We start from the raw sequence: 27,582 nt of genomic DNA, 5'->3' as shown, positions 1-27,582 counted from the left end.
ACTACAAGTGTAAAGAGAATCTTAGATAGGGCCTGGGACTAGACATTCTAAGTATCCCACAATGCCAGCCAGTGGCCAGGCCAGGAACCACTGGTCTGCACAATGTCTGAGATGCTCTCTAGCTCTGACCTGCTGACCCACAATGATTCTAGAAGCGTCTCTCACAGGTTCCAGGGGCAAGGAGATCCTACAAGGATCAGAGTGTCAGCACTGGCTGCGTTTATTTCCGGTCTTGGCTGGCAGCACCGTGGCCAGCTTCCGACCAGCCCGCAGCTCTGGGGCCAGGGTGTGCTCCTGTGGCCCTGCCCCGGGGTGGGGGCTGCAGGCCATCACTCATACTTGCAGAAATCCTTGAGCCCTTTGGGTAGATGGAGCCCGTCGATGGCCAGCCGGTGCACCACGCTCCTCTGGATGACCAAGCGGCACAGAGTCTGAAGGGAGGGCACTGCGGAGAGAAGGGTGGAGTGGCACCGATCGGGGAGGGGCGGTCAGAGTGGGTCAGCATCGGGGTCTCGGCACCCACTCTGCCATTCCCCGGGGCGGGTCTGTATCAGCTCTCAGGCCCCGCTGTCTCACCGGGGTGCCCACGGGGATGAGGTCTTTCACAGCGCCCCCACCCCGTCTCTATCCTAAACTCAGCACACTCCCTCTCCCCCGATTCCTGGCAGCTTCTGGGGCCGGGGGTGGTGTCTACGCGGCCTGCGCTGGAGGCTGCGGCCCGGAGCGGGCTCTACTTCCCTGAGTTCATGAAACACCATCAGGGATATAAACTCGATTTTGGGGGGCTCTAACGAGCCTCAGGCCAAAGAAGCCCCGAGTCGGGTGTGGGATGTTCCTCCAGCTGAGATGCCCGACCTCTGAGCGTTTTCCTAATGAGGAAGCACCCAACTCTCCAAGAGGCCCAAGATCTAAAACCATTTTGAAATCCCCGCACTAGGTTGACACAGAAGGCAGCGCCACAACAAAGCGGGAGCCCTAATCCATCTGCCCACGCGGGTGTGCTGTGGCCCAGAGCCAGGAGGGACTTTGTGCAGAATCACAAGGAGAGGGACAACCTGTGGCCAGTGCTGGACAGAGGGGCCTCGGCCTAGCCCGCTGGCCGGGAAGTCCCTGCGCCTGGCCAGGAGGGGTCGCTGCTGCCCAGGGCGGGTGGGATACCTACAGCCATACTCGAGCTGGACCAGGCGCACGCTCTTGGTGGAGGCAAACACGTCCACCACCGCGTAGAGGGGCTGGGCAGCGGGCAGCCCCCGGGCGCTGGGGCCCATGTCCTCGCCGTTGATGAGGATGTGCATGTCGGCGGTGCCGTCCCGGCGCGGGCAGAAGAGGACGCCCAGGCGGCTCCGGCGCGCGGTCGGAGGCAGCACGTTCAGCTCGTAGAGCTGGTCCAAGAGGTGGCTGTAGAGGCCCGGCCGGCTGCGGCCCACCAGGCGGTCCCGCGGGATGCGGAACTGCTCGACGCACAGATAGGGTTCCACCAGGAGCGCCGGGGGTCGGCTGGGGGCCAGTGCCTCGGCCGCCGGCTGGCCCTCCCGGGGCACGCGGTTGTGGTGGCGCGTGATGGCGAAGACCCAGGTGTGGCCGAGGCTGACCAGGTCCGGCAGCGAGAACTCGGGCACGACGGCCAGGCTGGCGGGGTCCAGCGCGGTCAGGCCGAGGCGCAAGTGCCCGCACCAGCCCAGCTCCTTCTCCTCGATCTCCACCAGGAACACCTGGCCCGGCGCCAGCGGCTCGCGACTGAAGCACACGCCGTGGGCGAAGCTCTCCACGCGCGTGGCCCGTGTTCCGGAGAGGTCCACGCGGATGTTAGCGCCGTGCACAGGGTGGAAGCGGGTGGGAGGGGGCTCCGGGCGTGCGGGTCCCCAGGATGCGGCCAACGGCACGGGCTCGGAGGCAGCAGCCATGTCCCGGCCATGAGGCAGGGGGACAGGCGCCAGGGGCTATTTTGGGCGGCGGGAGGACGTGGTGACCGCGGAGAAACCATGTAAGGCATTCCCCCTCAGCCCGAGGCTCTGCCCGGGGGTCCTAGCGCCGCTTGCCCAGCCATCCAGCTTGGAACTGAGCCCCGGGAGGCTGGAACACCTGACTGGTCCACACCCAGGTCATCTGATCGCAGGCGCCCGGGCTTCGACCTTAGGCACCGGAGGACCTTGACCCAACGTGGCCCGCCCCCGCCCCCGCCCCCCACCCCATCCCCAGGGACCAAAGCGGGGGCCTGAGAAAGGCTGTCACGTGAGGCCGGCGCCCACGTGACTCGGAGTACACATGACTGCCTGTCTCCCGGCGCCTCCTGGAGAGCAGAGACGCGAGGGAGCAGAGGTGAGGGGGCTCCGGAGCTGGAAGTGGTCCCCGAGCCCCTGGGTCGGGGGCGGCGGAGGCTCGGCGGGCGGAAGCTTCCCGGGCCCGGGCGCCGCCCTGTGCTCCCCAGGGGCGGCGGCGCGGAAGTGCAGAGCAGCCGGGGCGCGAGTCCGCGACCGGCGCCCGCGCCTTGCTCCCGCAGATGGCCCGCGCCGCGCTGTCGCCGCTGTTCCTGCTGCTCGTCGCGTCCTGTGCGCCCCGGAGCCAGGCAGCCCCGGACCAGGACGAGATCCAGTGCCTTCCGGGGCTGGCCAAGCAGCCGTCTTTCCGCCAGTACTCGGGCTACCTGCGAGCCTCCGACTCCAAGCACTTCCACTACTGGTCTGCCGCCCGGCGCCCAGGACGGGCTGGGGAGGGGGGGAGGCGGTGCGAAGCCCACCCGGGGGAGGGGGAGGGGAGGGACGGGGCTCTGGGGGCGCCTGGGAGCCCCTGCGCCGGGTCCAGTCCTGCCCTGCCCTCCACTCCGCCAGGTTTGTGGAGTCCCAGAAGGACCCCAAGAGCAGCCCTGTGGTGCTCTGGCTCAACGGGGGTCCCGGCTGCAGCTCTCTGGACGGGCTGCTGACCGAGCACGGCCCCTTCCTGGTGAGTAGGCGGCGCCGGGGAAGAGGGAGAGGAAGACTCCGGTCTCCTTGTCCTTGGGCCTCCCTGTTTGCCTCTGCTGACTCGGCCTCCCCGGACGAGGGGAGGGGTCCCACACTGAAAGGGACTTCTGGGACCTCCTCAGCCACCTCTCTCCCTTCTCAGATCCAGCCGGACGGTGTCACTCTGCAGTACAACCCCTATTCTTGGAATCTGGTATAGCCGGAGCCCGGGGCTTGGTGGGCAGCGGGCGGCACCCGGGCGCTGGGATGGGCTCGGGGACCCTGTCACCTCTTGCCTCCTCCCCTCTAGATTGCCAACGTGTTGTACATCGAGTCCCCGGCTGGGGTGGGCTTCTCCTACTCCAATGACAAGGTTTATGTAACCAATGACACTGAGGTGAGACTGGCAGCAGCTTTCTGGCCCAGCCCCGCGGGTGGTCCAAACTGTCATGGAGCAGGTGCAGAGAGCTGGGCCTTGGAGTCCCGGGCCTGGCTCGGCCCCGGGCTGTGTGGCGCAGTCAGGGCCCAGTCACTTCCTCTTGCACACACAGGGCGGGGGTTGTGGTCATGACCTCCGAGGTCTGTTACAGCCAAAGCCCTGCTGACTGCCTGCCTGCCTCCTGCCACCCCCAGGTTGCCCAGAACAATTACGAGGCCCTCAAAGATTTCTTCCGCCTCTTTCCGGAGTACAAGGACAACAAACTTTTCCTGACAGGAGAGAGCTATGCCGGCATCTACATCCCCACCCTGGCCGTGCTGGTCATGGAGGATCCCAGCATGAACTTGCAGGTGCGGGGCAGCGGCAGGAGGCAAGGGGAGCTGCGACCTTGGCATTGGCCGGATCACACGGGCTGGCGCCCCACCCAGCCCGGCCTCCGCCGTGCTCTGCCTGCCACCAGATTCCCTATCTCTGCATGGGGCGCTCAGCTGCCAGGCTGCCCACTCCCTTCCTGACGCTGCGTGGATTTTCCCACCCTTCCACCCCCACAATCCAGCTGGGGTTTCAACATCTGGATTGCAGCAGGGCTGGGTACGTGTCAGGCACAGCCCTGCCCACTGTGCAGATGAGCTGAGCACCCTGCCTGTTCCACAGGGGCTGGCTGTGGGCAATGGCCTCTCCTCCTACGAGCAGAATGACAACTCGCTGGTCTATTTTGCCTACTACCACGGCCTTCTGGGGAACCGGTATGGAAGGAGGGGGATTGGGCAATCTCTCGGGCGGGGTGGGTCAGGATTGCAGCCCTCGTGCCAAATGTGTGACAACCCCAGCCCTGCCCTGGTTTGTGGGTGGGGGGTGGGGTTGTGGGCAGGGCTGGATGCCACAAGGCTAGCCTGCAGGTCACTTCACAGGGGCGCAGGAGTGCTGGCCGGCCCCCGGGCAGCTTGCTTGGAGACCTGCCTGTCACGCCTGTGATGGTCTTCCTCAGTCCCCCAGATCAGACCTGATGGGGCTTGGCAGGGAGACGGTGGGTGGCCGCCGCCCCCTCCCCTGCCCACTGGGCCTGAGCGCTTCTCTCTGGTCTGCCACAGGCTCTGGTCTTCCCTGCAGACCCACTGCTGCTCCCAGAACAAGTGCAACTTCTACGACAACAAAGACCCAGAATGCGTGACCAGCGTGAGCCTCCCCCCCACCCCGCACCGGCCCTGCCCTGACAATGGGGCCACATCCCCTCCCTGGGGGACTCTCGACCCCTCGTCCCCTGTCACCTTTCAGAAGCTTCTGTGTGTGGGGGACGGGGGGTTCCTGTTTCTCAGATCCCTGTGCTGTGCCAGGTACTGAGCTGAACCACGGCTCCTTCATGGGAGATAGTTGTGTCTCCCCATTTTCCAGATGGAGAAACTGAGGCCCAGAATGTGGAAGTCACCTGCCTGGAAAAACAATGGTGCTTCCGGGTTTGGAAGATTGCTTCCGCCAAACCTGTTTTCCTACCCCTGTTCAGAGCGGGTGGAGAGTGATGACAGAAGTGGAGTCGGAGAGCCCTGAGGGGTGCGAGGGCTGGAGTCTGGAAAGCTCAGGGGCTGGGTGTGTCATTGCAGCTTCAGGAGGTGTCTCGTATCGTGGGCAACTCGGGCCTCAACATCTACAACCTGTACGCCCCGTGTGCTGGGGGCGTGCCCGGCCATGTGAGGTGGGTGTGGCCCCACGCCGCTCAGGCCCAACCCCAGTCCCAGCTGGAGGCCCGGCCCCCTTGCACCCATTTCCCTTGCAGGTATGAGAAGGACACTCTGGTGGTTCAGGATTTAGGCAACCTCTTCACGCGCCTGCCGCTCAAGCGGACGTGGCATCAGGTGGGCGAGGGCCTGGGCCTCGTCCCCGTGGGGTCGGGGCCGGGGGAGGCAGGGAGGCAGAGCCTGATGTCCCTCTCTGTGCCCCCAGCTGCTGCTGCGTACTGGGGATAAGGTGCACATGGACCCCCCCTGCACCAACACCACGGCCGCCTCCACCTACCTCAACAACCCTTACGTGCGCAAGGCCCTGCACATCCCCGAGCAGCTGCCCAGCTGGGACATGTGCAAGTGAGGGCCCTGTGGGGGCCTGGGGCTCAGGGCCGCAGGCCGCCGGGGTCCCTCTGGCTCGGGTTTCTCCCAGGGGACGCTGTGGGCGTTCAGGACAAGACACTTCCTGGTCGTGCAGGGTGTTTCCCACCCATTGTGAGCAGGGGGTGGGGGCTGGAGTTGGGGGCCCATTGCCGTTCAGCCCATTCATCCTTCAGGGCCGCACTGCTTGTCAGTGTCCGTTACTCCACGGTAGTCAGTTAACGGACACCGTCCCCAGCTGCCCAGATCGCCTGTGACCCCCGCCAGGTAAAAGGTGGCGCCTGGCACGGCGGGGGCCCCTGAGGTCCATTCTGACTGCTCGGTACGCACGCTGCACTGCCTGCTGGCCCCCAGGCATGGAATGCCAGCTGCATCCTGGTCGCCATAGCAACCAGAGTGCCTGTGCACTTCTGAATGGGGGTGGGCTCAGCATCCGAATTCCAGAAGCCCTGGACAGGTGACACCCACGGAGGGGGCTGGAACCCAGCCGTCTGCCACCTAGGGCAGGAGAGGTCTGACCTGTCGTCTCTCTTCTCCCCCTCCCTGGCCGTCCTGGGGCCTGCCCACCTACTCCCGGCAGCTTCTTGGTGAACATTCAGTACCGCCGTCTCTACCAAAGCATGAACTCCCAGTACCTGAAGCTGCTCAACTCACAGGTGCCGGGGCAGCACTGCTGGGGACCCCCTGAGAGCGCCCCTCAGGCTGAGGAAGCTGCAGCCCCAAGTGGTGAAGTCATGTGCCCAAGGCCCTGGGGTCAGTGGGGTCAGGATTTGAACTGAGGTCTGTCCCCACCCCGTCGTACTCTGCTGGAGGAGGCCCAGGGTCTGCCTCAGCCCAGGAGCCTTTAGGGTGAGAAGAAGTTGGGGTATCTTGTCACAGAAGGGCAGAGGTCCAGGGTGGGGACACAGCCTTGTCCCAGGTCACACAGGACCGGCACAATGGTTAACAGCATTGTCCCTTTACAAGGTATGTGCTCCTGGGCAAGTTTCTTAAATGGCCGCTGCCTCAGTTTCCCCAGCTATAAAATGGGGATAATCACAACATCTACTTTCATGGCCAAAGTGTTTAGTTCAGGCTCACCAGACACGTGGTAAGGATGTCAGCAAACAGGAGAATATCCGGGTTCAGGCGATCTCGCTGGGCCCCTTGAACTCCGGGAGGTCGGGGGTTGACCCAGGCAAGAGCTGCGGCCTTGGCTCGTTGCGGACCCCTCGTGTTCCCCTGCCCCATTCCAGAAGTATCAGATCCTGTTGTACAATGGAGATGTGGACATGGCCTGCAACTTCTTGGGCGATGAGTGGTTTGTGGACTCTCTGAACCAGAAGGTGAGGCAGGTGCAGACGGGGAGCGGCGGGTGTGCGTGTGCGCATGCGTGGCTCCGGCCGCCGGAGGACAAACCCGGCCAGGAGCTGCGGGCTCCCGAGGCCCGGCCGGCGCTGTGAGCGGGGCGGAGGGGCCACCGCGGGCTGATTGATGTCTTTCCTGGCGGGGCAGATGGAGGTGCAGCGCCGGCCCTGGCTGGTGGACTACGGGGACAGCGGAGAGCAGATCGCCGGCTTCGTGAAGGAGTTCTCCCACATTGCCTTTCTCACTATCAAGGTAGGGCGGGGCCTGGGCGGCACCACGGGGGGAGGGGCGGGGCTTCCCGTGGCGCGGGGTGGGGGTGGGGGTGGGGGACGGGAAGCACAAAGGGCTTAGGGTGAAGGAAGCATCTCACGAGCCGCTGCTCCCCAGGGCGCCGGACACATGGTCCCCACCGACAAGCCTCAGGCTGCCTTCACCATGTTCTCCCGCTTCCTGAACAGAGAGCCCTACTGACACCACGGGACGCCCCCCCACTCCCGCCTGGTCCAGCCCCGCACGGGCTGGGACCGAGCTCTGCCCCTGTGGGGCAGGCCCCTGCCTCCAGAAACTGCCCCAGCCCCCAGCTTCCCTCCGCCTCACGCACCCCACACTGCCCCGGGGTGGCCGGGCCGGCCCCGCCCTGCTTCCACGGCGCCCTTGACTGCACCCCAGGAATCACGCGGAGCTCAGGACAGCCCGCCGCCGAGGCGTGGGCAGACTGTAATCGAGGGACTGACCGATCATGGAATTAAATTGGGTGCAGCTTCACACCCTTCTCTGCAGCCCTGGGGGTTAGCGGGGACGCCAGGGAGGAGAGGGGCTGTGTTGGGTAGTGGGGGGCTGAGTCCTGAATGGCAGCTGTCAGGCAGGGGGGTGCGGGGGGCTCAGTCAGCTGCGGGGGCAGGCAGGGGAGCCTCGGATGCCTGTGGCTGCCTGGTGGCCGCGGGCGGGTTCTTGTCGATCACCTCACGGTTCTTGTCGATCACCTCACGCAGGCCTTTGGCAAAGTGGAGGTCAGCACCGATGGTGAGGAAGCCCTGTGCGGGGAGGGAGAGAGAGAGGGAGCTCGTGGGTATGCGTGGTGGCTCGGAGCCATGGAACAGCTCATGGCCTTAAGGGTTTCTCAAATCTGGAGGGAGACAGAGGGCTTCCTGGAGGAGGTGACTTCCTAGCTAAAATCTGGGAGATCAGTAGGTGTCGGGGTGGGCTGGGAGAAGTGTCCTAAGGAGAGACATGGCCTGTGCAAAGGACCGGGGGAGCCTCATATGATTAGGATGGGAGTGTTGGTCAGTAAAAGGGGAGCTAGCGTTGGGTCATGGAGGGCACGGGGAAGCTGCGGGGCGGGAGGGGGGCCGGCCCCATTGCGCCCACACTCACCGCGTGGTTCGTCACCACCTCACGCACAAAGTTGATGCCCTCGGGGAGGGGGATCTGCACTCCACGCCAGGTCCGCTCTGTGGGTGGGAGCCACTGGCTCAGCCTGGGCCCGCCCTGCTCACCCCTCCCGGCCTCCTCCGCCCCCAGCCCTACCATTGAGCATGGGCATCACCCCGATCTGCAGCAGGGTCTTCAGGGGGGCCTGGAGCGGGATCAACTGCAGGGAGGGGAGACAGGCAGCCGCGGCGGGGGGCTTGCCTCGGCCGCCCACCCCGGCCCTCGGCCCGGCCCGCCCCCCGCCATTGCCAACTCACAGCCAGTGACTCGATGGCAGACTGGTTCGAGTAAATTCGGAATCTGTGGGAGAGACGCGAGGCTGGTGGGCAGGCAGCCTGCAAGCCCACCTTCCCCGGGCTGCCCGGGCCTAGCGGGCCCCTGTCTGCCACCCCCACGCCCTGCCAGGCAGCACTGCGGGTTCCAGAGGCAGATCCTAGCGCGGGTCCTTTGTCGCCCCCTCCCTGGGTCTCCCGTCCCCCAGGTCTGCTGCTTGTCCTCCACTGAGCACGTCTACACAGCAGGCTTCAGTGCACAGCTCGGCAGGTGGTGTTCATTTTAGTCAACAAAACCACAAGGCCGACTTCCTGGCAGATACTAAGCACATGAAAAAAAAAGGCTGAATATCATCAAAGTAATTTTAGAAACCAGTTGATGTAGTACTCATAGCAACTCTAAAAAGCGGGCAGGCGTTCGGCCTAGCAGGTAAGATGCCCGCATGCAGGGTACCTGAAGATCCCCGGCTGCAGCTCCTGACTCCCAACGCACACCCTGGGGGGGCCGCAGTCATGGCTCAAGTGCTCAGGTTCCTGCCGCCCATGTGGGGGACCTGGATTGGGTTCTTGACTCCCGCTTTAGCCCAGGGCATTGTAGTGTTCAAGGAGTAAATTCGTGGATGGAACCGCCTCTCTCTCTCTCTTTCTGGGTGTGTGTGTGTCTTTCTCTGCCTCTCAAATAACGTGTTTAAAGCAGGCACTATGATTTGCACTTTGTGCGTGAGGACGGAGGGGCCCAGAGAGGTTCCGTCAGTGGCTGGAAGCTGGCAGAGCCTGCCTCTAGGACCCAGGCTCTCGCCATCACCACCCTTGCGTTTTCTCCTGAAGTCCCTAGCGCAGCGCCGTGCGTGGCACTTCGTGGGTAACGTTCTGGTCTGCGCTGTCTGCCGGGGAGCTCGCTGGCCCCGCGTGTCTGCTGAAACGCGAGGGATTCGTTGATGTAATGACTCTGGATGCAGGCAGTCACCTGTGGCCGCAGTTCCGGTTCGGACAGCGCAGCCCCAGGAAGGAAGCGCCACGGTCACCTGTGCTGTGGTACGCACCTCAAGGAGGCTTAGGAAGATACAAATGGCGCTCCTGTGACATCAGGTCACAGGGCTGTGCTGTGCTGTTTCTACCAAAACCCAGGCTCTCATCCTCTCGGCTGCCAGGCCGTGGGCCCCTCCCTTAACCTGGTGGGATACGCGCCCCGCCCTGCCCTGCGCGGAGGAGCTAGGCTTTTGGAAAAGCACTTGGACGCAGTAACAAAGACAGTGCCCAGCCCAGGAGTGCCTTCTAGGATGTCGGCCGTCAGCGCTGGGAGACTGCTGTGCCTCCAGCCCTGACAGCGAGGGGCCTGCCCGGCCCCCGGCACGGCACGGCTGCTCACTTGCGCAGGTCCAGCTGCGTGCGCAGCGCCTTCCCCCGGAGAGCCATCTTGGCGCTGAAGCGGGCGTCCTGCAGACACGTCGGGGAGGGGGCTATCACTGGCCGCAGAGGGCCACAGCCCGCTTCCCCCTGACCCCCGGCTGCCCCCACTCTGGGGCCCGCACCATGACCATGCTGGACAGCTGGACCTCGGGCTGCATGGGCGGGACCAGGGCGATGGTGACGGTGGCGGTGACAGAGATGGTGGTGCCCGAGGGCTTGATGGTGCAGCGGGGAGGCGCCGTGACCTGAAGCTCCAGCTTCAGCGGGGAGTCGATCACCGCAGGGCTCTGCGGACAGACGGCAGGGAGGGCCGGTTGGGTCCTGCTTGGTGCCCTGGCCAGCCCCCTGGCACTGGAAGAGTGACACAGACTCGGCCCTTGGGGACCAGAGGTGGCAGAGGCCATGGCCTGCCTCCACGTGGTTCCCTGCTTGTTTTCCGAAATTCCCTCCATAATTAGGGGCCATGGCCAACCCCGATCCCAAGAGACAGGACTTTATGTTAACATCCCGGCCCCTGGTACACCTTCCTCTAAGCCGCTAGGCTACGTTGGAGCCAAGGCTTAGTCCCCACCATCCCCGGCTGTGTGGTTGTGCCCTTCAACCTCCCAGTGAGCATGCGTGCCAGGGACACTGCTCCTCAGTGTCCAGAGGGGAGACTGAGGCAGGGAGGCAGCAAGTAATGGTGCAGAATGGGGACTGGAAGCCGGGCGGTCTGACAGCAGAGCCCACGCCCTTCACTCCGTGGCCAGGGATCTGCCAGTGGCGAGAGCAGTGGCAGCAGTCCACAGAGCACTCACTGTGCCCCGGGTGCTGTTCTGTTCGAAGGAGTTAATCCAGCGAAGCCCCAGGCCAACCTTGAGCGTTTGCATTGTGAACTCAGAGACTCAAATCCAGGTGCAAAGTCCAGTTCCACCATTTACAACATTACACCAAGGGCACACCCTTTGACATAACTGAAGGGTTTCTTTCAGCGTTCTTAGCTCCCACTGCCTGCCTTGTTAAATAAGGGGAACCAGACAAAGAGACAGATTCACTGTTAGAGCCCCTGTACCTGCCCAGCATGGGTTCGTGCCCACCCGTCCTGCCAAGAACTCCGTGAAAAGGGAGGAGCAACCCCGTTCACTGCTAGGGCTGGCGTGGCAAGCTGAAGGGCACAGCCACAGGCCAGGGGCCAGGCCTCTGTCTCATCCACGGCTGCTGCACACACCTGCTGGCGGGCGGGCGCCGCGCCCTCCAGCCCTGGCCACCTGCCTGCCTCCCGCCAGTGCTCACCAGCAACACGATGCTCCCAAAGTAGGTAGCTCGCAGCAGGATGTCCAGATCGTGGGGCACCTGCACGGGGGAGTTGGGAGCAAAGGAAGATCACCGGGAGCTCTGTGCCCAGTCCCCTGTCGCCTGTCCCCCAGTCAGGCCCCAGCATACCTTGTCCCCCACCAGCGACAGCTTCAGGGCCCCTGCCCGGAAGTAGCTCTCCATGGCCGAGTCGAAGAAGAACTCCGAGAAGGCCACATACACCATGCGCTCCTCCTCCTGCAGCTGGGGCTCCACCGCCCGGTTGAGGAAGCTCCAGTTCCCCTCGGCCAGGGGGAAGAAGGCTCCCTGGAGTTGAGGGATCGGAGTCGTGTCAAGGCAGTCTGGCCCCGCACCCAGACTGACAGCTGTCACTCAGGCACAGCCGTCTCCCAGCACGATGGCGCTGACGGCCGCCATCCTTGAAAGCACTCATGGGGATGGCGGCGAGCAGGACCCAGCCGCTGTTCTCAGGGACTTAGGGCACAGCTCTTAAAAGTGGGAGGAAGCAGGCTGGCCGGGAACTGCAAGGGAGCACCCTCGTCAGACTGGAGAAGGGAGGATCAGGAAAGGCTGGTGGAAGAGGCGGCATTGGGGTGATCAGAGCCAGGACTTGAACTTCAGACATTCTAGCTCTGGAATTTGTGCTCTCAAACTCTGCCGTACTCCCCAGAGGGGAGCCGAGCTGCTGCCTGCCAATGAGCTGTGTGGCCTTGGGCAGGTGAAGCTACCTCTCTGAGCAAGGCTTTGCATCCTTGAAAGGAGGATGGTGTTAGCACCTGACTCCCAGGGTTGTGGGGGGATGAAGTGGGTTTATGTGCACAGAGGTTCCTGTCCAGCTCCTTCGAGGAAGATGGGGAGAGGCTGTGCCTGGGCAAAGGCCCTGGGGTGGGAAGCAAGGGCCATATTTGCAAGAGAGGAGCTGCAGAGACACAGGATGGAGTGAGAAAGGTGGAGCCAGGTAAGGCTAACAAAGCGCCAGCGCCAGACCCTGGAGGTCAAAGTCAGTGCTTTGTGGCGCTGGAGAGCCATGCAGCCTTGGAGGTGAAAGTGGCCTCGGCAGAGCCGGGCTTCGGGAAGGTAAAGATCAATGCATTAGAAGAAGAAGGAATCTGGCGAGGGGGTCGGAGGGCTCACCCGCACACCCCACCCCCGGGCAGCTCACCCGGAACTCCATGTCCAGGTAGCTGTTGGACACCACGGGGTCCTTCAGGAGGGAGTAGTCAATGCCCACGAGCTCATCCACGGCACTGCGCACTGCAGGGAGGCCGAAGTCATCCGCAGCCTTGGCGTCCCCAGGCCTCGGCCACTGAGCGGGGACTTTTCCCTCATGGCGTGGTCAGGGGATCGAATTCGTTTTAACAGGAAGACACTGAGTGCATAGTGTGTGGCAGGTGCGCCCTGATGTCACCTGTTATTATTATTATCACTACTTCAGGAGTTTCAGGAAATCCCTAAGCAAGATGGCAAAGGGTTCTTTCCAATCCTCGGCATCCCCTGCCCCCGCCTTCCCTTCCCACGCCCTGCGACTTTTGCCAGAGGTCACGGCTGAGAACAGGCCATTCCTGCTAGGCGGTCAAGGCAAAGGCAAGGACAATTCTCACAGCTGCCTCCAGGGGGAGCCATTGCCAACCACAAGAGGAATCCAAGGGGCAGAAGTACTCACCTGAGGTCACAGGGCAAGCCAGCAGCAGAGGCCACATTGGGACCCGGGACTGCTCCACGCTGCGGGCCCCTGTGCCCCCAGCCTGCTCCTCACCCCACACCTACTCCAGGAACTTGGCCCAGAGCTCCCAGCCCCGCTAGTGCCAACTCACCGGGTACAGTGTCCAAGAGGGAGTTAAGCAGAACCATGCCTGCGTGGTAGAGCACCGGGCAGATCTGGGAGGTGGGGGCCAGGGTCAGGGCCCGCTCCGGAGAGGGCACGCCCCCCCGCTGCCCCCTCTCCCCCCCACCACTGCCCACACCTGCAGGTTGAGGAGGAAACGCATCCCGGAAGTGATGAACGTGGAGAGAAACTCGTACACTTTCCTGCCAGCAGATGAGAGATCGGGTGAGCCCAGACCCTGCCCCTACCCAGCCCAAGTCCAGGAGAAGCCACACTGTCCAGGGACGCAGCGGGGGTGGGGTCGCCTCCGCTCCAGCCTGAATTACCAGCTCCACGGTGGCCGTTTCCCACGCGGGAGGCCCGATCCCCTCGCTAACCTGATTCTCAAGACCCCCTCGCCATGCCTTCCCCAGCAGCCCAGTGAATCCATGCAGGGCTCCTCAAACCTGCTCAGAGCGCCCTCCACCTCAGTGCTCCCACCCTGCGTTTCCCCATCTCAGAGGCTTCCTCTTCCAGGCAGTCTTCCCAGATCATTCTCCCCTGAACCCCAACACTGCTTTCTTGGTTCCTCACCCAAGGCCCTGAGGACAAATGTTCTGTCCCTTCGGCCAGGCTCTGAGGTCCTTTCGGAACCCTTAAGGGCCTCATAGACTCTTTGCTGCACAAACATGAACTGACTATACCGACACCAGACGGTCAATCCACCATCTTTTCTCCCCTACGCCCTCTTAGAACCAGCACAAAGTCCCTTTCTGAACCCAGCTGTGCGTACCAGGCCTCACAATTACTCTGACCTAAGGGGCTAGCGTGGAGATAAGCATGCGTCACACACCAGGAACTGTTCTAAACACTTCTCCAGTCCTCTCGCTGACTTTATAAACTAGGTTCTGACATCATCCCCGTGTCACCTGCGAGGGAGCCGGGGCACTGAACCTGAGGGACTTGCTGAAGCTCACGCGGCCACGGCTTGGCGGAGCCGAGACTGGGAGCAGCTGCTCTGCCTCTCCAGCCGTCACCCCACACTGGGCAGATGGGCTGGGGGGCTCCCCGGGGGCCCTGGCTGCAGCTCACCTGAATGTTCCCCCAAACGCCGCGTGCATCCTGGAGACAGAGGCCAGGCAGGAAACGTTGGACACTCTCATCTGGCCGGCGGGACCCTGGGAGAGCTGCAGAGCCGTCCGGATGGACACCCCCTCGGCCGAGGCGTTGATGTAGCCCCCGTCATAGCTGCCGAAGGCGGTGACCGGTCACCCCCGCAGGGAGCCTCGCTCTTCGCTGCCCCCTCCCCGCTCCCACGCATCGCGATCTCTCTAAAGCTCACTTCTGCAGTTCATCAGGCAGTGACTGTACCCATGACACAGATGGAGAAATGGAAACTCAGCAAAGCCGTGGGGTCGCCCCCAGCCCCCAGCCTCGCTGGCCCTCCTGCCCCGCCCTCCGCTCCCCTGGGGGTGCTGGGTGCTCACAAGAACCAGTAGAGGAGCTGCCGTCGGAAGCGCAGCCCCAAGGAGGCGTTGGTGATCTGCAGCGCGAGCTCCTGCTCCGGCTGGAAGTGGAGCTCAGACCCCGTCAACTGCAGCTCCGTGACCTTCACGCTGTGCAAGGCAGGGTCAGACCCTGGGGCACAAAGAGGGACCCCCCCACCCACACACAGGAAATCCGCTCCCGCCTCCTCCACCCCAGGCCTGGGGAAGCTGGGCTGGGTGGAACGAATTCTTCCATGGCCTTTAGGGACCCAACTTGGACTTGGGGAGCTCGGGGCGGGGGTGCCCCTGACCCAAGTGTGGATAGTGAGCTTCATTCCATCTCTTGGAAGTTCTGTTGCTTGCATACCCTCCACTCCCTCTCCTTGGGGCTGCTACCCCCTGGTCATTTAACCAAATCCTATCACCTAAGGTCCGCCCCCTATCGCAGTTCCCCTCCCGCCCCTGCTCCTAAACCACTCCTCCCATGAGCTCCAGCGCTGCCCTAGACTCCACTCGCATCCACTGGCCAGTCCCTGCCACCCTTTCGGTGCTCTCTGGCCATTTGTCATCCACTGGTCCTGGCCTCTTCTAGTCTGGGCCACGCCCATCTTCCTGGCCCCGCCTATGCTGGCTGGCTGGGTCTTTCTAAGTCCCGCCTCCGGGCCGCCCAGCCTCTCCTGCGGCCCCGCCTCCGAGGCCCACTCACTCAGAGATGTTGTAGTAGAAGTGGCCCTCCCGTCCTCGCAGGTCGGGGATGGTGATGGCCTCCAGCTCTTGCTCCAAAAAGCGCAGCCCCTCCTGCTTCACTGAGGCGGCAGGAGACCCTTAGCTGGGGACGGCGACCCCACGCCCGGCCGCCCCCGCCTGCACCCGCGCCTTACCCAGCGCCAGCGCCTCGGAGGTGACGCGGATCTTGCAGCCGGGGATCTCCGCGTGAGCGCCAGCCAGCAGCGCTAGGAAGACGGCCCCGAAGAGGGCCATGGCGAGCGGGCCTGCGGGTGGGGTGGGGTCGCTAGAATCCACTCCTTGGACGTCCGACCATTAGAAGGGTCTAGCCCGGGGTGTTACCTTCCAGGTAACTTCCGGGAATTCGGGACCGATAATCCTGCCTCCATTTGGCAAAGGTAGACTGAGGCTCAGAGAGGCCACGCGACCTGCGCTCTGGTCCCAAGGACTCGGGGCCCGGGGAGGAGGTGGTCTCGTTGCCGAGTGCAACCGCCGCGTGACGAGTCCGGACCTCCGGGGGTCCTGCCCACCCCCCACCCAACCCGACCAGCGCCTCCCAGCTCCTCCAGCGGCAGGCGGGTGCAGGCTTGCACGTTGCCGTGGCAACAGCTGCACGCGCATTCCTGGGGGGTGGCTCGCGGTCTCCCAGGGCCCACGCCGAGGGGGGAGAGGAGCTGCCGCCGGACGGAGGACTCCCGGGTCCTAAGTCCTCCCCTTGGGGATCTGTGCCCCCCCCCCCCCAGCTCTCCCGACCCTTCCCACCCCGAGGTCAGTGCACCGCAGGCTTGGCTCAGCGAGGGTCGGGGATGGGACAGGGACGCGCCCCAACTCACTTAGCCGTGGAGCTGGGGGCGGCGGGCTGCGCAGCCGATCCGGGCGGCGGGGTCTGGCGGGCAGCGCTGTCCCTGCCGGCTTTATAAAGCCGGGCCTCCGCGACCCCCCTCCCCTCTCCGCTCTCCCCTCCTCCCTCAGGGGCTGGGAGGGGATGAGGCGGGACGCTGGCAGCCGGGAGAGTGGAGAGGGCTGTTCGAGCCCCGTGACAAGCCCGACCGCTGTCGAGACAAGTGGGGGACCCAAGTGAGCAAGAGGGAGGGAAGTGCGGGGGTGGGTGTGTGGGCACGCCCGCCACCACCACCGCCCACCGCCCAGCCCCAGCAGGGCTGCTTTCCGGGGACAGCCACCCATCTCCCTACGTGATCGTGTGCAAGCCCCTTCATGGGGTTACTGAGTCGGTTCCCCCTCCAGCAAAATGAGCAGGGGCATAGGAACTTTCATGGTAGCCCAGGGTTGGACACGAAGTCACCGCGGAGGCAGCGGTCTCTCTCTTCCCTCCCTGGCCATCATCTCCAGCCCTCTCCTTGCCCGGCCTTTGTCTCTGTGTCACTCCCTGGGGAACCTAAGGACCCAGGGACCTTTCCCACTTGGAAAAAGCAAGTGCAAGGGAGGGCTGTGGGCCCAGGAAGATACCCCCGGGGGACTGGAATTCTCCCAGGAGCGCTTGGCTCTCTGCAGAATTGTGGATGTTTTGGTTAACGCTTGGAGCTAGGTGCTCCCCCTCAGCTGCCCCCGGGACAGGGCACTAAAAGACCAAAGAGGAAGCAATCCCAACGCGCCCTGAGCGTGGCTTCTGCACCACGCCGCCAGCTGGGTAGGGACCCGCTCCTCATTCACCCAGGGCCTTCCGATTAGGAAACTCTTCCCAGGAACCCACTCAGCCCCGGGGAAGCCGGGCATGCTTGGTCGCCCAGACCTAGGGGAGCTCATTTACCTTTTAAACAACCTGCTGAGGACGCGACGCGCAGGCGGGAAATGAGAGGCTGAGGCAGCCCCAGGGTCCAACAGCAGCCAGTGGGTTTTACAGTCCAGAGAGTAAGAGCTGAGGGACCACGTGCGCGTCCTGGGCTGCCGGTTCTTAGGTGTGCGGGAGCCACCATAGTGCCGGCACGTCATTGGTGTCAAGTAAATGCTGGCTGTTACGGTTAGGGGCACGAAGCACAAGCAAGCAAGGCACAGAGGGTGGCTGTGGGGGCAGAGAAAGTGCTGGAGCGCTGAGGGCGGCCAGAGGAGGAAGTGCCTTTGTGCCTTTGAACTTGAGTAACCTTCCTAGAGCCTGGCTGGGCGGTGGCTTCATCTCATTCCCCGCACTGAAGTGAAACCTCTGTCTTTGTATCATTTTTGTCTCTTCCAGGGTGCCCAGCGAGCTCTACGTGCAGCTGTGCTGCTGTGGACCACTGACTTAACTCTTGGGCCTCAGTTTCCCCAACTGTGAAATGAACACCATCAAAGCGTTGCTGTGAGGATCCAATGAGTTCATTCACTGAGACGGTTTAGTGTGTACTTGGCGTTTGGTGGGGCTCAGAAAAATGTTGCTACAATCATTAGCATTATCAACCATTGGTAGCTTTTTTTTTTTTTTGTAAAGATTTATTTTATTTATGTGAAAGACAGACTGAGAGAGAGAGAGAGATATATTCCATCTTCCGGTTCACTCTCCAAATGGCCAAAGCCAGGAATCTGGCCTCCCGTGCGGGGACAGTGGGATTCGAACTAGCGTTCCAGCATGGGACACTGGCATCACACACAGCAGCGGAACCCGCTATGCCACAACGTCGCCCCCGGGAGTGGCTTTTTGTTTTACTGAGAAGAGACTCCCGCCTCCATGCCTTGGTTTCCAGGCATGGTTTAGGGCCCCCTGGTCCCTGTCACAGAGGCTCAAACCTGCCACCAAAGCATGAAAGTCACCATCAACAGTGTCTAAAGGAAACACAGACTATACGGAGCTTACCAATTGCAGAAGAAACCATTCCTTTCTAAGGCTCAGTGTTCACATCTGTAGAATGGGGACATTGTGGTACCTGCCTACCTCCCTGGCAGTGAGGAGGGTTTGATGTGACTTAAGGACATGTAGTGTAGCACCTAGCATACGGCACACCAAAGGGCTGCAGAAATTCCTCTTAGCTGGTTGTTCAACAGGAAGTGCTTGGGGCCTGTGCTGTGGCACAGCCGGTTAAGCTGCCGCCCGCAACACTGGCATCCCACATTGGCGTGCTGGCTGCTCCACTTCTGACCCGGCTCCCTGCTCGTGTATGTGGGAAAGCAATGACAATGACCCCAGCACTTGGGCTCCTGCACCCACGTGGGAGGCCTGGATGGAGTTTCTGGCTTTGGACCAGCCCAGCCCTGGTCACACTTTTTTTTTTTTTAATAGGATTTATTTGTTTATTTGAAAGGCAGAGTTCCAGAGAGAAAGAGATAGATCTTCCATCTGCTGCTTTACTTGCCAAATGGCTAGGGCTGGGCCTGGCAGAAGCCAGGAGCCCAGAGCCCCATCCAAGCACTTGGGCCAACTTCTGCTTCCCAGGCAGAGTAGCAAGGAGCTCAATGGGAAGTAGAGCAACTGGGACTCAAATCGGTGCTCATGTGGGATCTCTTTGTAGGCTGTGGCTTAACCCACTGCACACAACGTTGGTCCCTTTGTATTTTATTATTTTAAATATTCATTTATTTGAAAGGCAGAGTTACGGAGAAGGGGGAGAGGGAACCATCTACTGCTTCATTGCGGCCACGTGGGGAGTGAACCAGCAGATGGACGGTCTTGTCTGTGGCACCATCTCAGGCTCTGGCCTGTCACCATTTTGTACAATAAGTTCCATTCTAAGCCCAGCCTGGCTCACTAGAAGTCAGGTGACCAAACGGCCCAACCACAAGTGTCAGCCCCCACCCTAACGGGATTCACTGCTCCCACTTCCTGACCTCCGCAAAGCTGTATCAGACCTGTTCTCCCAGCACAGGCCGCTGCGCTCTCCTGCACAGGGAGGCAGCCTGTCCAGTTTCCCCCACTCGACAGTAAAGCCTTCCGTTAACTATGGCATTTGGTGTATTTTGTGGTTCCCTTTTTTTTTTCTTTTTGGACAGGCAGAGTGGACAGTGAGAGAGAGAGACAGAGAGAAAGGTCTTCTTTTGCCGTTGGTTCACCCTCCAATGGCCGCCGCAGCTGGTGTACCGCGCTGATCCGAAGCCAGGAGCCAGGTGCTTCTCCTGGTCTCCCATGGGGTGCAGGACCCAAGCACTTGGGCCATCCTCCACTGCCTTTCCGGGCCACAGCAGAGAGCTGGCCTGGAAGAGGGGCAACCGAGACAGAATCCGGCGCCCCGACTGGGGCTAGAACCCGGTGTGCCGGCGCCGCAAGGTGGAGGATTAGTCTAGTGAGCCGCGGCGCCAGCCTCGTGGTTCCCTTTTTAAATTATTTTCTAAAAATTTATTTTTATTTATTTGAAAGAGTTATAGAGAGAGGCAGAGAGAGAGAGAGGTCTTCCATCTGCTGGTTCACTCCCCAGATGGCTGCAACGGCCAGAGCTGCGCCGATCCGAAGCCAGGAGCTCCCATTGGATCTTCCCATGTGGGTGCAGGGGCCCAAGGGCTTTTTTTTTTTTTTTTAAAGATTTATTTTATGTGAAAGACTGAAAGAGAGAGAGAGATTTTCTATCTGCTGGTTCACTCTCCAAATGGCCAAAGCAGAGAGCTGGATGGGAAGTGGAGCAGCAGGACTGGAACCAGCGCCCACGTGGGATGCCGGCACTGCAGGCAGCAGCTTTACCCGCTTTGCCACAGCACTGACCCCACATGGCTGCCTTCAGTCCTCTGTTTCTCCCTCCTCTCTGTAACTGTGCTTTTCAAATGAATACGTACACCTGAAAAGGAAGGAAGGAAGGAAGGAAGGAAGGAAGGAAGGAAGGAAGGAAGGAAGGAAGGAAGGAAGGAAGGAAGGAAGGAAGGAAGGGAGTCAACTTAAACCTCACAGCATCCTGTGAGACAAATATCACCCCCATTTTACAGAGGAGCAAACAAGGCCCAGAGAAGTTAAATAATGAGCTCAAGTCAGTCTGGCTCCAGACCCCATGTTTTAACTACTGCATTCTGTTTCGTTTTGTTTTCTATCATCCCATTTAGTCATAGAAATCTCTTGAGACCCCTACTGTTGCCCAACAGACTGGGAACCGGAGGCGCAGCAGGAGGAAGTAACGTCCAAGTGGGTGAACACAGGTTCCAGGATTTCTGCCCAAGAGGTCGACAGGCACAGTCTGGCCGCCCTCACACACACACACACACATACACACATGCACACACGCACACCACACACACGCACACACACACACACGCACACACACGCCGTCTCCAGTTGTGTTTTCTTTGGATCCCTGCATGGCTTGGAGAAGCTGCGTCAGCCCACCTCCTCTGCTGACCCAAGGCCCGCGCAGCTACCCCTGGGGAAGCGGCCCCTCCTCGTGCAGCCTGATGTGTCAGCAGTGTGGCTCCTGTGCCTGTGCCAGCAAGTGCGGCTGTGCCAGGAACGAGTGCTGGGAGACACAGCAGGAACAAGCAGTGGAGGTGGGAGGGGACAGATGTCAGAGCAGCAAGGGCTGATGACATCGCCCCAAACAGGCAAGTGGCCATCTGTTTCCAGGATGCAGCTGGACAAAATCGTCCCCGTGGGGTTGGCCCCTTACCAGCCCCAGGACTTCAGCGATCGGCCAGGACAGAGCTGGTGGCTGACCGCCTGCCTTCCAGAGCTTGGAGGCCTGGTCCTCAGGGATGTCCGTTTCCTTCCCGTTTCTTTCTTGCAGATCGGTCCCTTTCTCGGGGGAAGGAGCTGGTCCCAGGAGGCCCTTCCAGGTTGGAACCCCAGGGTGCTAAGGTTTGCTACCAGGTGCTGCTTCTCCAGGGCCCCAAATCATTCGCACCGTCATCTGCTGCCTCCCTATCTCTGCGCTGGTGTCTCCCCCTCTGAATTCCCCCTCCCCCTCCCCTCCTCCTCTCCCTCCCCCTTCTCCCTCCTCCCCTCCTCCTCTCCCTCCCCCTTCTCCCTCCTCCCCTCCTCCTCTCCCTCCCCCTTCTCCCTCCTCCCCTCCTCCTCTCCCTCCCCCTTCTCCCTCCTCCCCTCCTCCTCTCCCTCCCCCTTCTCCCTCCTCCCCTCCTCCTCTCCCTTCCCCTTCTCCCTCCCTCCCTCTCCTCCCCCTCCTCCTCCCCCTTCTCTTCTCCCTCCCCCTCCTCCTCCCCCTTCTCTTCTCCCTCCCCCTCCTCCCTATCTTCCTCCTCCCCTCTTCCCCCTCCCCTCCCCCCTCCACGTTCCAGCTTCCTTTCAGGTTTCTACACCTCTTTCGGCCTGCTGGTTGACTGACTCATGGGCGCCCCCTTCCCTGTGGTCCCCTGGGTCTCAGAACCCTCCGCGTTGTGTTTTCCTTATACTGGCCGGAGCTTTCCAGCTTCGCACAGTTCTGAGGGAGCCTGGTGGGGGGGGAGGCAGTGGCGTCTTGGCAGTGGCGTCCAGACGGTTGGATTTCCTAAGCCAGTAGTGTCATTTCAAAGTGACTGAAGGGAGGAGCAACAAGAGACAGGGACTTTTTCTTTTGATGACGAGAGGCCGCCATCTTCAGCCGGAGAGAGATTTCCTATCCACCAGTTCACCCAAATGCCAGCAACAGCCTGGTCTGGGCCAGTCTGAAGCCTGGAGCCCAGTGCTCGCTCCAGGTCTTCCTCCCACTGGGTGGCAGGGGCCTGAGGACTTGGGCCACGACCTGCTGCCTTCGGGGTGTGCATTGGCAGGAAGCTGGACTAGAAAGTGGAGCCCAGAAACTCCCCTAAGGGATTGCAGGTGTCGCGTCTGCCCCATAAACAATGGGTGAATTCAAGAACGGTGGTCATGCAGCGGGCGTCGTGGGCAGCTGGAGCGCCTGCTGGCGCCTGGCCACTCTTCTTCCCACCCAGCTTCCTGCCAATGCGTCTGAGAGGCAGCAGGCGATGGCTCAAGTGTCTGGGTCCCTGTCACTCACGTGGGAAACCTGGATAGAGTTCCAGGCTCCTGGCTGTAGTCTGGCCGAGCTCAGGCTGTTGTGGGCATTTGGGGAGTGAGCCAGCAGATGGAAAAATCTCTCTCTCTCTCTGTAACTCTGCTTTTCAAATAAATAAATGTCTTTAAAAAGGAAAAAGAACAGGTGGCCATTACGGTTTGCAGACCCTTCAGAAGGAGGGCGGATTGGGTGGCCCTGGCCTAGTGCCCGGCTGAGCCTCTAAGCTGTCTTTGCTTCCTGCTGCTACCAATCATCTTGCATTTCTCCTGGGTTATCTGGAGCCAGTCTGCAGCCAAGAATGTCCTATTTTTCTAATCTCTTCAGAGGCCTGGATCCCTGAGGTTATGGGAGGCGTTTCTCAGGCTCTCAGCCGGCCGAACAGAAATCAAGGCCACGGCCAGGCCCCTTCCCTCTCCTTCCCACAGGCGGCTCCGTCCTGGGACTGAGCTCCTGAGCTCGTGACTGTGACTTCTCGGCAGGCATGGGGTTGGGGGATGTCTGCCTCCCACCCCGAGCCTGTGGGCTTCTGGGTATGTGAGAGGCCGCTGGCCAGCGTGAGGTCCTTCCCGGGGTCCCGCAGAGCAGGCCTGGAGTCAGGTCACCAGTTCTCAACCCTTCTGCACAGAAGCAGCTTTTAAAGTAGGGATATCTTTGTTTTGTTTTATTCTGAACACCTATGCCTGGGTCCCAACCCCAGGGTTGATTGGTTTGGGATGGAACCAGGTGTCAATGGTGTTTTTTTTTTTTTTTCTTCAAAGTTCTGCAGAAGGATTTTTTTTAAAAAAGAAGACGGGGCCGGTGTTGTGCCTCAGCCAGTCAGGTGGCCTCTTGCGAGGCCAGCATCACACGTGAGCACCTGGTCAAGTCCCATCCACTCATCTTCCCATCCAGCTCCCTGCTAATGCGCTTGGAAAGCAGCAGATGATGGCCTGAGGGCTTGGGCCCCTGCCACTCACCTGGGAGACCCGGATGGAGTTGCAGCCTCCTGGCCTCGGCCATTGTGGCAACTTGGGAAGTGAACCAGAGGATGGAAGATCTCTCTCAGTCTCTGTAACTCTGCCTTGCAAATAAATAAATCAATCTTAAAAATAAAAAAGAAATAATGAGTGTTGGCAAGGACATAGAGACACTAGAACTTTCATACGTCACTGGTGGGAGTGTAAAAAGTCAGAGCTACCTTGGAAAACAATCGGTCAATGTCGCTTGGTGCAGCGGTTAAGCCCCGGCTTGGGACGCCTGCCTCCATACTGGAGTGCCTGGGTTCAGGTCCTACTTCTGCTCTCCATTCCACCTTCCTATTAATGCACATTTTAAAAATATGTATTTATTTATTTGGAGAGTTACAGAGGGAGAGAATTAGAGAAAGAGATCCACTCCCCCAAAGGCTGCAACGGCCAGGGCTGGGCCAGGCTGAAGCCAGGAGTCGGGAGCTTCCTCCAGTCTCCCACAGGGGTGGCAGAAGTCCAAGGACATGGGCTCTTTCTGCTCTTGCCCAGGCCCATCAGCAGGGAGCTGGATCAGAAGTGGAGCAGCTGGGACGTGAACCAACACTCATACGGGATGCCGGCCCGCAGGCAGAGGTTTCACCCACTGTGCCACAGTGTCGGCCCTTTAATCACATCTTGGGAGGCAAAGGTGATGCCTCAAGAACTTGGAAGACGGGTGGAGCGCCAGGTCCTGGCTTTGGCCTGGCCCAGCGCTGGCTGTTACAGGCATCTGGGGACTGACCCAGTGGGTGAAGATCTCCGTCTGCATCTGTCTCTTCCTCTCTGCCTTTCAAATAAACTAAAATAAAGAAAAATATCTGAAGTTAAACATAAATGTATCATACAGCAATTCCACTCCTAAGCATCTACTCATTAAAGAGGAGAATGTGTGTTCACCCAGACACGTGGCTGTGGCTGTTCATAGCAGCACCATTCACAATGGCCAGAAAGTGGATGCAATCCAAACGTCTACCAGTTGGTAAGCAGAGGAACACAGTGTGAATGTGGTCTATCCGTGCAACGGAGCCCTCTAATCAGCAATGGACACCTACACGGCGGCACCTCGGGAACACGGTGCAGAGCGGGAGACGCACGCTTTCCCACGCGCTGCGTGACTCCACTTACGTGAGATGTCTGCACAGGCCGATCTCTAGCGACAGAAGGCGGATCGGTGAGCCCGGGGTGCAGACACAAGAGAGCTTTGTTTACTAAGGATCGTTGATTTGCGTACCTGAGACAGGCGAACCTCATGCCGTGTGAGTTACACCACAAGCACCCTTCCCAGACAGGGTTGAGGGACCCAGGCCCAGTTGGGTGTCTTCCCCTCCCTCCTTTCAAGGTCAAAAGTCCTCCTGATCTCAGACTTCCGGCTTCCGGGAAGCCGCCAGCTGGCACCCTGGAGGCGGCTGCTGCTACTGTTGCTGCTTCTCCCTTTTTTTTTTTTTTTTTTTGAGAAGTCTGGAATTTAGTTCTGCAGACTCAGCTCATCTGGATGTAGACAGCCTGGCCCTTGGCCATTCTGTCTGAAGTACAAAAATGGGCACAGCTGTGAGAGACCCAGATGGAGTTCTGGGCTCTTGACCTTGACCTGGTCCAGCACTGGTTGGCATGGCCATTTGGAGAGTGAATCAATGATGGGAGATCTCTCTGTCTCTGTTTCTCTTTGTCACCCTTCCTTTCAAATAGATGGCAATAAAACAACATTGACATTTGAAATGGGCACAGCAGGGGCCAGCATTGTGGCACAGCAGGTTATTCTGCCACCTGCAACACCGGGTTCTGTAGTGCAGCGCCAGTTCAAGTCCTGGCTGCTCTGCCTCTGACCCAGCTCCCTGCTCACGTCCCTGGGAAAAGCAGCAGAAGATGGCCCCAGGGCTTGGGCCCCTGCCACCCACAAGACAGAACTGGATGGACTTCCAGGCTCTTGGCTTCAGCCTAATCCATCCTTGGCCTGCCCTTGTGGCCGTCGGACTGAACCAGCAGACTGAAGAGCTCTCTCTCCTGACTCTGTCTCTATCACTTTGCCTTTCAAATAGATAAATAAATCCTTTTCTCTTAAGATTTATTTATTTATTTATTTTTTGACAGGCAGAGTTAGAAAGTGAGAGAGAGAGAGAGAGACAGAGACAGAGAGAGAAAGGTCTTCCTTCCATTGGTTCACCCCCCAGATGGCCGCTACGGCTGGCGCTGCACCGATCCAAAGCCAGAAGCCAGGTGCTTCTCCTGGTCTCCCATGTGGGTGCAGGGCCCAAGGACCTGGGCCATCCTCCACTGCCTTCCTGGGCCACAGCAGAGAGCTGGACTGGAAGAGGAGCAACCAGGACAGAACCGGCACCCCAACTGCAACTAGAACCCGGGATACCAGTGCCGCGGGCAGAGGATTAGCCTAGTGAGCCGCTGCACTCGCCTATTTATCTATTTGAAAGTCCAGGGGTCGGCCGGCGCCGTGGCTCACTAGGCTAATCCTCCACCTTGCGGCGCCGGCACACGGGTTCTAGTTCCAGTTGGGGCGCCGGTTCTGTCCTGGTTGCTCCTCTTCCAGTCCAGCTCTCTGCTGTGGCCCAGGAAGGCAGTGGAGGATGGCCCAGGTCCTTGGGCCCTGCACCCCATGGGAGACCAGGAGAAGCACCTGGCTCCTGCCATTGGATCAGCGAGGTGCGCCAGCCGCAGCGCGCCGGCCGTGGTGGCCATTGGAGAGTGAACCAACGGCAAAAGGAAGACCTTTCTCTCTGTCTCTCTCTCACTGTCCACTCTGCCTGTCAAAAATTAAAAAAAAATTTTTTTCAAAAAAAAAAAAAAGAAAGAAAGAAAGAAAGAAAGTCCAGGGGTCAGCGCTGTGGCGCAGTGGGTTAAAGCCCTGGCCTGAAGCGCCAGCATCCCATATGGGTGCTGGTTCTAGTCCTGGCTGCTCCTCTTCTGATCCAGCTCTCTGCTATGGCCTGGGAAAGCAGTGGAAGATGGGTCAAGTCCTTGGGCCCTTGGACCCTCATCTTGTGGGAGATCTGGAAGAAGCTCCTGGCTCCTGGCTTCGGATCAGCACAGCTCCAGCCTTGTGGCCATCTGGGGAGTGAACCAGCAGATAGAAGATCTCTCGATCTCTCTCTCTCTCTCTCTCTCTCTCTGCCTCTCTCTGTAACTCAGTTTCTCTAATAAATAAAATAAATCTTTAAAAATAAAAAGATAAACTTTCCCTTAAAAAAAAAAAGAATGTCCAAGTTACACAGAGAGAAGGAGAGGCAGAGAGAGAGAGAGAGAGAGGTCTTCCATCCACTGGTTCACTCTCCAGTTAGCCATAATGGCTGGGGCTGTGCCAATCTGAAGCCAGGAGCCAGGAGCTTCTTCTGGGTCTCCCACGAGGGTCCAAGGGCCCAAGGACTTGACCCATCTTCCACTGCTTTCCCAGGCCATAGCAGAGAGCTGGATCGGAAGTGGAGCATCTGGGACTTGAACTGGCGCCCACATAGGATGCTGGCTCTACAGGCAGTGGCTTTACCAGTTATGCTACAGCGCTGGCCCCAATAAATAAATCGTAAAAAAAAAAATTTAAAAAGGTGGAGAGGACCACCACAGGTGCCCTCACCCTCCTACCCTGATAACACCAACCACTACCTGGGCTGCTGAAACCCAACCCAGGACCAGGACTGCATCTGAATTCCAAGGTCATCACAAGACCTGAACTTGCCTTGTTTCACAGCAGAGCTCTGGTCGACCAGTTATCCAAACACACCAGGCTTTTCCATGCTTCTGGACCTAGCACAGGCTGCACCCTTTCACTTCCCTTGCCTGCCTTGAAAATCCTATTCTTCCTACCAGATTCAGTCCATTGCTATCTCCTTCTTTGTATACCCCCACCCTACCCCACGATCCCATTAAAGCCCGTCCCTTCCTGTGGCAGAGGGTTTGGTTATGGGTCTGCCTCCCGCACTACTTTGGGGGTGCCCTAAAGACAAAACCTGTCTCATCTACCGCTTGTTCTCAAGGTTCTAGGATAGGCCTCAGCATGTGTCAGGTGGGGGAGGGCACCTGGCTTAAGACGCCTGCATTCCAGACGGGGGCCCTGGGTGTGAGTCCGCTCTGCTTCTGATCCAGCTCCCTGCTCATGTGCACCCTGGAGGCAGCAGGGGACGGCTCCAGTACCTGAGTCTCCACCACCCACGTGGGCCAGCCAGACTGGATTCCTCCTGGCTTTCTCCTGGCTCTGGCCGGCATTTGGGAAGTGAACCAGTGGAAGGGAGATCTCCCTCTCTCTCCTCTTCTGTCTCCCTCTCTCTGCTTTTCCAGTGAATAAGTACATAAAAAAAGAGAAATAAACGGAGGGAACATCATACCACAAGAGAAACGTCCAGGGCCAGGAGACCAATGGAGACGCCCCGGACTCCTCAGCTATTCTTGGTCTAAATGGCTCCTCTCATCTGCTCCCAGAACGGCCAGAGCCGCTCCCTGTGGGAACCACAGCGTGGTGCGGAAACCTCCCTTCCACAGCCTTCCTGGGGCCTGGCCT

General features: G+C 60.2%; 3 protein-coding genes and 2 long non-coding RNA genes across 6 annotated transcripts; 2 read left to right on the top strand and 3 right to left on the bottom strand.

The window, feature by feature from the left end:
- Positions 1-196: 196 nt before the first annotated feature.
- On the bottom strand, positions 197-2,191 carry NEURL2 (neuralized E3 ubiquitin protein ligase 2). Its single transcript, XM_051844991.2, has 2 exons — positions 1,163-2,191; positions 197-445 (listed from the first exon to the last, which is right to left on the bottom strand). The coding sequence occupies exons 1-2, from the start codon at positions 1,902-1,904 to the stop codon at positions 330-332; spliced, it is 858 nt and encodes a 285-aa protein (XP_051700951.1). The 5' UTR covers positions 1,905-2,191; the 3' UTR covers positions 197-329.
- CTSA (cathepsin A) lies at positions 2,113-7,589 on the top strand. Its single transcript, XM_051844989.2, has 15 exons — positions 2,113-2,319; positions 2,501-2,679; positions 2,829-2,940; positions 3,103-3,153; positions 3,250-3,336; positions 3,573-3,728; positions 4,033-4,124; positions 4,470-4,554; positions 4,977-5,068; positions 5,150-5,228; positions 5,317-5,456; positions 6,058-6,133; positions 6,713-6,802; positions 6,972-7,076; positions 7,212-7,589. The coding sequence occupies exons 1-15, from the start codon at positions 2,266-2,268 to the stop codon at positions 7,293-7,295; spliced, it is 1,482 nt and encodes a 493-aa protein (XP_051700949.2). The 5' UTR covers positions 2,113-2,265; the 3' UTR covers positions 7,296-7,589.
- PLTP (phospholipid transfer protein) lies at positions 7,508-17,293 on the bottom strand. 2 transcript variants are annotated; one of them, XM_070051267.1, is made up of 17 exons: positions 17,016-17,293; positions 16,081-16,299; positions 15,403-15,513; positions 15,228-15,327; positions 14,522-14,650; positions 14,127-14,282; positions 13,195-13,258; positions 13,045-13,108; positions 12,393-12,484; positions 11,360-11,536; positions 11,210-11,269; positions 10,060-10,224; positions 9,897-9,964; positions 8,513-8,555; positions 8,352-8,415; positions 8,199-8,275; positions 7,508-7,858 (listed from the first exon to the last, which is right to left on the bottom strand). In XM_070051267.1, exons 1-17 carry the CDS (start codon positions 17,179-17,181, stop codon positions 7,706-7,708), a joined length of 1,908 nt encoding a protein of 635 aa, XP_069907368.1. In that variant the 5' UTR covers positions 17,182-17,293; the 3' UTR covers positions 7,508-7,705.
- Positions 15,459-17,636, top strand: LOC103352385 (uncharacterized). The gene is made up of 2 exons (XR_011379853.1): positions 15,459-15,596; positions 17,436-17,636. It is a non-coding gene; the product is annotated as an uncharacterized lncRNA (long non-coding RNA).
- Positions 17,637-22,743: 5,107 nt separating this feature from the next.
- LOC138844283 (uncharacterized) lies at positions 22,744-25,391 on the bottom strand. Its single transcript, XR_011379851.1, has 2 exons — positions 23,273-25,391; positions 22,744-23,176 (listed from the first exon to the last, which is right to left on the bottom strand). It is a non-coding gene; the product is annotated as an uncharacterized lncRNA (long non-coding RNA).
- Positions 25,392-27,582: the final 2,191 nt, after the last annotated feature.

Source organism: Oryctolagus cuniculus, chromosome 11 (genome assembly GCF_964237555.1).
Source record: "Oryctolagus cuniculus chromosome 11, mOryCun1.1, whole genome shotgun sequence".
Lineage (NCBI taxonomy): Eukaryota > Metazoa > Chordata > Mammalia > Lagomorpha > Leporidae > Oryctolagus > Oryctolagus cuniculus.
The sequence above is the reverse complement of the archived record's forward strand: the minus strand, read 5'-3'. Positions and strand labels throughout refer to the sequence as shown.

Excerpts from the sequence above, each read along its gene's own strand:
- PLTP (XM_070051267.1), bottom strand. The coding sequence starts at position 17,181 with ATGGTGGCTCCCGCACACCTAAGAACCGGCAGCCCAGGACGCGCACGT. Across the intron at positions 15,328-15,402 it reads CTCCGAGGCGCTGGCGCTGG|TGAAGCAGGAGGGGCTGCGC; the intron begins GTAAGGCGCGGG and ends CTGCCGCCTCAG. Across the intron at positions 14,651-15,227 it reads TTCTACTACAACATCTCTGA|CGTGAAGGTCACGGAGCTGC; the intron begins GTGAGTGGGCCT and ends TGCCTTGCACAG.
- NEURL2 (XM_051844991.2), bottom strand. The coding sequence starts at position 1,904 with ATGGCTGCTGCCTCCGAGCCCGTGCCGTTGGCCGCATCCTGGGGACCC. Across the intron at positions 446-1,162 it reads GGTCCAGCTCGAGTATGGCT|TGCCCTCCCTTCAGACTCTG; the intron begins GTAGGTATCCCA and ends TTCTCTCCGCAG.
- CTSA (XM_051844989.2), top strand. The coding sequence starts at position 2,266 with ATGACTGCCTGTCTCCCGGCGCCTCCTGGAGAGCAGAGACGCGAGGGA. Across the intron at positions 6,803-6,971 it reads TGGACTCTCTGAACCAGAAG|ATGGAGGTGCAGCGCCGGCC; the intron begins GTGAGGCAGGTG and ends CTGGCGGGGCAG. Across the intron at positions 7,077-7,211 it reads TTGCCTTTCTCACTATCAAG|GGCGCCGGACACATGGTCCC; the intron begins GTAGGGCGGGGC and ends GCTGCTCCCCAG.